Here is an 8,558-nt window from a genome sequence, read left to right on the forward strand (position 1 = left end):
GTATTATACATGAGATCGTATTATACATGAATAAATACGGTAAATGTCTACGTTAAAACCATAAATATATTTATAAAATGGCTAAAGAGACGTTTCAGCTAAATTGAAGTTTAGCTGCTTTTATTAGATGGTTAAAACCTACAATGTGGCCCGTTTATGATATTAATAGTTTGTTAACGAGATCTGAGTGAAACTTCAGAACCCATCACTGAAACAGTTCTGTGCACGTGGCAGCACTGTGCACTCAGAGTTCATTTCAAATGAAGCCCACTAATTATCACTTCCAGTTTCTTCAGGGTCAAAAGCTTCTCCTGACTCCTGGGTTAGAAGGTCCCCGCAGGAAAAGGCAGCGTTTGATTTAAGAAAGCTGCAGTGAATGAGCCAGGGTGGGCTCAGAACCACTCGCTGTCACTCCTGCAATCTGCTCTCTGTGTTTCTGAAACTCAGCTCAAACCGGCCAACAGATGGGAGTCCTGACATCAGAACAGTGAAGGGAAACATCAGAGAATGTAAAAAAAAACACTCGGGGGATTTCACATCAGCAGTCACCAGACAGCTAAATTCATCTTTAGAGATAAAACTGTAGATGCTCCACTGTTTCCCACTGAATCATGTCCCTTTTGTGCTAATTGCAGGAAAAATACTGAGAAAGGAATAACCTCCCTGTATAATTTTCCTCTCTGAGCTTCTACAACAATAATTATGCAGCTGAAAGTGACTCACCCTGATGGAATCTAGACGTAAAGCTGATAAATGGCCTTAAACCACACTGTAAAACTGATTCTGATTCTTTTCATCTTGATATGAAGAATGTGCTGGAGTCAGAGTGCAGCTGTGTGTAACTGGATTTAAAAAACAGATTGAAACAGAGGCAGATAGAAGTCATCTTTACAGCTTCCATCAGAATGAAGAGGTTAATGCTGTTCATGAAGACATCATCTGCAGGGTTAAACACTCCTGTGCTGAGGTTGCACTGCGTAGAGGCACGTCCCCCAGGTGGTGGATTGGGGGTCCCTGTTCCTGGTGTATAGGGGTGTGTCCAAATAAGCTGAAAGGCGAATAGGGTACCGCGAGCCAAAAGCAGCCGGGCAGGTGTGTGTAAATATATGCACACTTTCAACGCAACGTTGGTTTTACTACATCACAACGTGGGCGTAGAACCTGGCGCACACAACTTTTTTATACGTACGTACCGTTTATACCTGAGAGGCCAGGTGTCCCACCGGTCCAGTCAAAAACAAAGTTCTGAGTTTTCTTTAAATGTTGGGTGTAAGTGAGTTTGTTCATTACTAAACGATTTCCTGTTTACCTTCACTTCATGTTTTCTTATTTTTTACACTTTTCATCATAACTTCCTTCTTGTTCTTTGTCTCTCTGCTTGCTGCACCTGTGATTTACAGTCCTGCGTGCTTTTCTAAGTCTACCTGTTTGTGTTTTTACTGCAGGAAGTTGGCCAAAAAGCAGAAGGAAACAGCCAGCAGCTCCACTCAGCAGAGGGAGATGGGTCCGGTCACCACGGCCGATAAGAGCACCACCAAAGTCAGCACCCTGCACAAAGACGACCCGTTCTCCACCTCCAACCAGGAGCTGAATGGCTTCAGTACGTAAAACACGATTTTATTTCCTCCACACGTTTAAATTTCCTTTGATCTTGTTTTAACGTGTGGATATTTAATTAGTAATATTGTAGGAGGGGTCATCAACATTGGAGCTGTTTGTTCTTCACTACTTTTTTATTTTTTAACACCTTATGCTTGTGCAAGTCCAGCACATTTGCATGTTCTACCTTTAGTTGTGATCACAGGAAAGTTGGCCTTCACGTGTGAAGACATATTCCCTTTTTATTTATTTTTTAAACTACATGTATGTGTGTGTCTGGTGTAATTAGGCAGTTGCTTTCAAAAGGGCATTTTTCTCTTGAAAATGTCACGCTGGCCTTTTGGGAGAGCTTGGCTGCAGAGAGCCACGGGTCGGAGCTAATGCTGGTCATAATTGCTTGCACTCTTCCTCTGACGGTCCGCGGTGATGACAATAATGTTCCTGCGTTGGAAACACTAAGAGCAGACCCATCTGGACGTTAATCACCTGCGTCGTAAAGCTGTGATATTTTAAACAGCTCAGAGTGCTCGTTCAGGTCAAGTTTTTTATTTTTTTTTTAGAGCTGTGCTTGAACAGGTTGAAAAGTTTAAATGCTGCACTTTTTGATGGACAGGTTTGATTTTAGCAGCTTTATTGTTAGGAGCGTGAGCTTTTATAGCTAAGTTTTCCCTGTATTGCTATGTGATCCATTGCTGTCACCTTTCCTCCTCATCAAGAGAAAAATGGAGAAAAACTAACTATTATACCTGTTGGTTAGTGGACACAACAGCACACAACAGAACTCACATTTTATACCAGTGACTTTTTCACTGGTACTAGGAGCTAACTCTAAAAACAACAGGCAGTAGGCAGGAATTTTAACAGAAATACGTCATTAATGGTCATGGCATGTAGGCTATTTAAAGCAGTCAGCTTTATAGTTTTATGCTTTTCTAAAAGCAGAGGTCCTGGATGCAGCATGTGTTCTGGAGCCAGATCCATCAGTCCCAGTCTGAGTACTTTAGTACAAGCTCACAGGTTAGGACCAAGAAGAACTAAGTATAGCTGAAATGTCATTATTTCCTAAATTTCTACAATCATTTTATCATTCAGGACAAAAAAAATCTATTTTTGTGGTTTTGCATTTGATTTGTTTGGTTTTTGAGGTTAGAAGATGGTCCAGGTATGATGATGTAGTGCACCATGTTTGTACAGACCTGTAGACAAGACTTACACACACACACACACACACACACACACTGAGTTTATTCCCAGTCACAGATTCCGGCTCACTCCTAATGAGGCAGAAAACGCTGACACAAGGCAGGGGACCCAATAATATTTACGTGCATCGACCCTCACAGGACAAATAACCTTTTGTGTTATTGCATTCTCACCCAGTCACCAGCTATCTCCACAGGACTTTGCTGTCAAAGCAGATTTCTCTTGGTATGCAGGTACAAGCCTCACTGCATTAAAGCTGAGCTATTTTTTTGGGGTGGGGGGGGCATTAGCATACATAACCTGTTTGCATAAAACGAGAGGGATTTTATCTCAGAGGAGAGAATCTGTTGTTTGTGGGCATTAGATGAAGGAGAGAGCAGATAAAGGAATGAGAGAAGTAATGGAGGAAAGAGGACAATGGGGAGAGGAAAAGATAAAACTTAAATTATCTACAGCAGGAAAATGGTACCATTAAAAAGTACAGCAAACAGAATGTAAATCAGGGAACAGTGCAGTGACGTGGATCATTTTCATAAAACACATTATTACCTTTCATTTGTAGACATTAGTGGAATTTTAAACAAGGGATAATATCTGTATTAAACTACTGCCACTTGTTTCTGCAGTCCTTTAAAAAAACACAAATCCCAAACTGTATTGTAAAAATAACATCCCCTAAAGTCCCACATTCTTCTCAGGTCAAGAGTCAGTGAGCTCTTTTACTTACCTTAAAATGTCATCATGGTTTATGATTCCACTTTTTATCCTCTGTTTTCTCTCAGAGAGAGAGATCTGTTAGAAGTAATCATTCTTGCTGCTAGTTTATCAAATATCATGCTCTCGACCCAAGCATCGGCACCAGGAGAGATGTTATTGTCTGTTTGGATAACATTCTGTATAAATGTGTGTATTTGAGACTGTCTCATTACACACATTTTGTACCAATGCCCTGTGTGACGTGATGTGTGTCTGCAATTGCAATAAATCCTAATGACCATTAGCATCGTACTTTTTATTCTTGGATCACGTGTTTCTGTTTTGGGTTAAATAAAGAATTCCACGACAATTTGGCATCACGAACAGGATCCACGGGCCGAGACCAGAAGATCTCCCTCTGATGAGCCTCAGGACTAAACATGTTTTGAGTGAATGAGGAGCTGATGGTCTGGACTCGGACCGTGACTCCACACTGGATAAAAGAACCTTTGTTCTAACAGAAACACGTGATCCAAGAATAAAAAGTGCTCCGTGAATGGTCATCGGGATTTATTGCAACTTTTTATTCTTACATCACGTGTTTCTGTTTTGGTTAAATAAAGAATTCCACAACACAAACCATCTTTCATGCTTTTTAAAAATCATGCAACCAAACCTATTTGATTACAGTCCTGACTTTCTACGCAGCGTGGCATGGAGTTGGTCAAATCCAAACTTAAGCCAGAAACTCTCAGTAGCTGTGTTTCCATTGATCATGAAATTGCGCAAATTAGAATTTTGAAAAAGAATTAGCTCAATGGAAACACGTCAATTTAAAAAAATATATGTTTTTCGACAAAATGTTTTTGCGCTAGGTTGAGGTGGTATTTCAGCCGTATCGAAATTGGTGTTTTTTGCAAAACTGCAATGAAAACACTTTTTTCACATCACAGGAGTCACGTGATCAACAACCGGCTGTTTCTACTGGTGAAAAAGATGAAGACGAAGACAACAGGAAGTAGAAGTAGTAGTAATATCACAGAAGTAGTATAAAATTGTAAACTCACCGACTACATTTTCCCAAAAACACAGCATACGTAGCCGCTCCCAAGTAGGGACTTGTCTCTGGAAAGCCTCGATAAAAGACGCCGACGTCTCCTCTGATGATGAGCGCTAGTGTCGTGGTAGCAACATGCTATGTGTTTACATCCATCGCCGCCATGTTTGTAATGACTTATCATGAGAACAAACGTATTCACGTGACTTTAATAGCATTTCTTACTTAATGGAAACACCGCATTTGCGAAACTATGTTTTTTTTTTTTACATTAACAGAATATCGACAAAGTTTTGCACACATTTGCAGTGGACTGAGCCGTGCAAACAGAATGACTGAAAAAGAAAAAGAGCGAAGGCAGAGCTGAGGGTGACGGTGGAGACAAGAGACTCAATGGGACAACAAAGATGAGACAAACTCCCGTCTGTCCACTGAGTGTCACAGGAGCTGGAGAGGACGCTTTTTCCCTCTAATCACTGTCCTAAAGTAGAGAAAACATTAGGAGCAGAAGCCTTCAGCAGGTCTGTGTGATCTCTGAGTCTCTGCAGGGATCATTCAGGCTCAGCTACCATACGATACATCTCAGTCAGTCCCCTCGGCTCTTATCTGAACCTGTATGTGCCTGTGTCTATCCTGCACATCATTTATTTATGGGGCCTTCAAGTCTCTGGGTTTATATATATGAAAGACAGTGGATGTGCTAAAACAAGTTAGCCATCCATCAGAGCTAAAGACAAAAAGCTCTGATGATGAATCGCAGTGATAAATCTGCTAAACACTTCCCCGTTTTATTCTGCTGACCTCATTCCCACAGAGGCCAATTTGAACTTATCCAGCTGTTATTAAGTCAAGAAAGTTAGTTTGGCTTTTAGCAGAAAGTGCATCATAATGACTTTTCACAAACCTCAACCTGATTACAAGTGTTACTGAAAATAAATCCCTTTCTTTTTTTTCTGAAAACATTTTTAGATGACTGAAACACACAACTTTTTATAGTGATGATGTAAAGTTGGGTTGTGTGGAGTAATTATGAACAGTCAGTATCTTTTCTTAACACAGAAACATATAGTGTCAGCAAAATACTTTAAAGGTATTCTGGGCAACCCAACTGATTTAAAGAAGATATGTCCTGCAAAATCCACTTTTTGTCTGCAGAAAATTATAATTTAGACTCTCCTGGTGCTGCTTAGATATCTTTAGATTCTGTTTGGGTCAGATTTTTCAACCCGTTCAGTTTTCTTGTATGTTTTGATGTTTTCTGAACTATTACGACAAATTATTTGTGACAGAACTGCCAGGTATGGTCTAGACTTACCAACAACTTGGTGGTCTTCATCCTCTGGTTCTGGGTCAGACTCTGGCTCCAACATATAAGGCTGGATGGACAAGTCGTCGCTTGTTGACATATTTAAATTAATTCGTAATTAAACCGTTTCTGTGCAGCTATATACTGTAGTCCTAAACCCCTCTATCAAACTGGAATGAACCAGTCTGGGGGGAGGGGTGAAGTGCCTCATTTAGATTCAAAGAGACAGCTTCAAAACAAGTTGATCTGAGACACACCCCCAAAAAGGGGCGTGGCTTGTGGAGTTACAGTATGCAAGAATGCAGACCAAAGCGTGGCAGTTCCACTTTCTATAGACCCAAATGAAACATTAAAATGTGAATTTAAGGATCATATCTCCTTTTCTGCCTGGTTGGGGCTTTTGCCACCTGACTGTTACACTTCTGCACGTCTTTCATAACATGAGTCATGTCATTGACCTTCTTGGGTGGACAATGTCTTTTTGGTGGTTTTCAGTAATGTGCAGCACTTTATTATCAGTTTGTTTCTTTAGGCTGTTGTTGGAACTTTGTTTGAAACCTCTGACCTTATATCTCACCTTATATTGTTGTTGAGAGTTGAAGCTGTTTATGTTTTGCAACCAGAGTCTGCACACCTGGGATGAGGGTCTTTAGGTCCCACCTGCTCCCCTCTGTACACAACCATGATGTCACATAAGCTTTAGACATCAATTAACTAATAACATTCAAACTTTGCAGCCAATCAGCTGAAGATCTCTGAGGACTTTCAAAGCTCCTCTAGAAACCAGGGTTATCTTTTTTTTAAATCGTTGGTGGTTATATTAACCAATAAATCCTTATTTCTATGTTTCCCTTCCAGTAGCCCCCACCCTGTTGAATGTATTGACCCAGACTGAGACCACTAAGTGCATGCTCATTGGCCTCTGACCACTGTTGTTTCATAATTGGATGGTGTTTGTGATGATGGCTCCATTAGTGTTATTGGATTGTTCTGGTAACAATTGATCTGCCTTCAGCTCATATTGTTTGTTGTGTTCTGGGATAAATGTTGGGTTTTAGGTGCGATCACCAGCCTAACTCTGGTTTCTGACTCTTCTTCACCTCCTTCATTCTGTTTTTTTTTATTTGTCTTACCTTTTTCTTTTCTTCCTTTGTTTTCTCCCACTGTTTTTTGCAGCCTCCCCCTCCCCCTGCTCCTTTTCCATGCAGGGAAGCAAGACGCTGCAGAGCAAATCCCTGCTGAATTCCTACTACTCAGGTAAATAAAGACACCTTCTGCTCTGTATAAAGTACTGTTTGGTAGTACATTAATAAACAAATACGTGTTTTCTTTCCACAGTGTCCAAAGAGCCAGTTCCAGCCACAACTTCTATAGGTAAAAAAAACATTAACTTGTTTATTTTATCCATTTATGTTTGTCTTTTTAAGGAAAAGCCCAACAGATCCAGCTGTTTTCCTTTTATTTACACATCTTCCTCTTTGTGTGTCTTTATTGACGTCTGGAAGATCCACAAACAGTTTTAACAATAAAAACCAGATTTTAACCACAGAAACACAGAAAAACAAACAACAAATCCAGAGTTTGCACACAGAGCAGAAATTAAACATCACTACTGTTTTCCAGCACAGCCTTTGTGTGTCTTTCTGTTCCGTTGGTCCCTCTGTCCCCTTCTGTTGGCCAGATTGAGCTGCTTCTTGCCAGGAAACTTGGCTCTGGCCTCCGCCTGTGTGTGTCTGTGTGTGTGTGCTTTGCACAAGAATGCCACTTTGCACAGTTTCACAGAAACACAAGCAGGAGTTCATGTTCCAAGCACAGAGTCATTTGTCTGCTGCTTGTTTCGTGTGATTTGAACTCTCTGACGGCTCATCAGCCTCATTTCTGCCTCTTTTTCTCCACTTCTCGTTTTGTCATTTTGAGCTGTTTGTGCCAAAACATAAGATGAGTTTAATCTGAAATCCAACAGGTGATTTATAAACATCATTTATTTGGTTGTTTCTCAGAAAACAACTAAACATTTAGTCAGTGGAGGGCAGCGCTAATTCAAAATTTAGTTGCGCAGTTTCTAAAGCACTATTAGCTCCACAAGTTCAAAAGCACATACGCTCAACAAAACTTAGTGGAAGCTAAACATCAAGCACAAGATGACCTCCGATTACCAGAAAACGTTCCAGTTTAACCATGAAACATGTCAGCACTTTATTACCAACTAGTAGAACACTAATTTCCATTCACAGATTGGCACATGTTGCAGTGTGGGGAGGTGATTTGTTGAAACAGACTTTTGAATCATGTTGTAAAAAAATAGTTGTGGATTGTTAGTTCTGCTGCTTATTGGTCATTTTCTTATGTTTATGGCAGGGCTTCTGTAAGAAAACATACAGATATATTAGTAATTTTAAACTGTTTATTGTAAAACTGAAGCGATGCAGTCTGGGTAGTCTACAGGATGAACAGGAACTCTTGTTCATTTCAAAATAAGAGTGTGAATTTAAACTTTTCTGTGTTTCTTTATTATTAGTGGTTGATGACATTTTAATGAATTATATGTCTACATAACGTAGTGGATATAGACGGCTCTCTATCTTTACTTTAGACAAATTTGATGATCAAATTTGAAACCTTATTTGGGATTAGCGCTACTCAATTCTAAATTTAGAAAGCACAAATCCCAAATTCCTTTTTCCTCTCCAAGACCCA

At 40.1% G+C, this 8,558-nt stretch overlaps 1 protein-coding gene across 1 annotated transcript in view; it reads left to right on the plus strand.

Annotated features, from left to right (window-relative positions):
• The window catches only part of ptprt (protein tyrosine phosphatase receptor type T), a gene marked incomplete in the record, with an annotated part of 388,491 nt that overhangs the window by 297,911 nt on the left and 82,022 nt on the right, over positions 1–8,558 (plus strand). The window contains 3 exon segments of the mRNA XM_014015350.1: positions 1,446–1,600; positions 7,038–7,118; positions 7,200–7,235. Coding sequence (XP_013870804.1) covers positions 1,446–1,600; positions 7,038–7,118; positions 7,200–7,235 — 272 coding nt within the window.

This window comes from Austrofundulus limnaeus, unplaced genomic scaffold, assembly GCF_001266775.1.
Source record: "Austrofundulus limnaeus strain Quisiro unplaced genomic scaffold, Austrofundulus_limnaeus-1.0 Scaffold127, whole genome shotgun sequence".
Classification (NCBI taxonomy): Eukaryota; Metazoa; Chordata; class Actinopteri; order Cyprinodontiformes; family Rivulidae; genus Austrofundulus; species Austrofundulus limnaeus.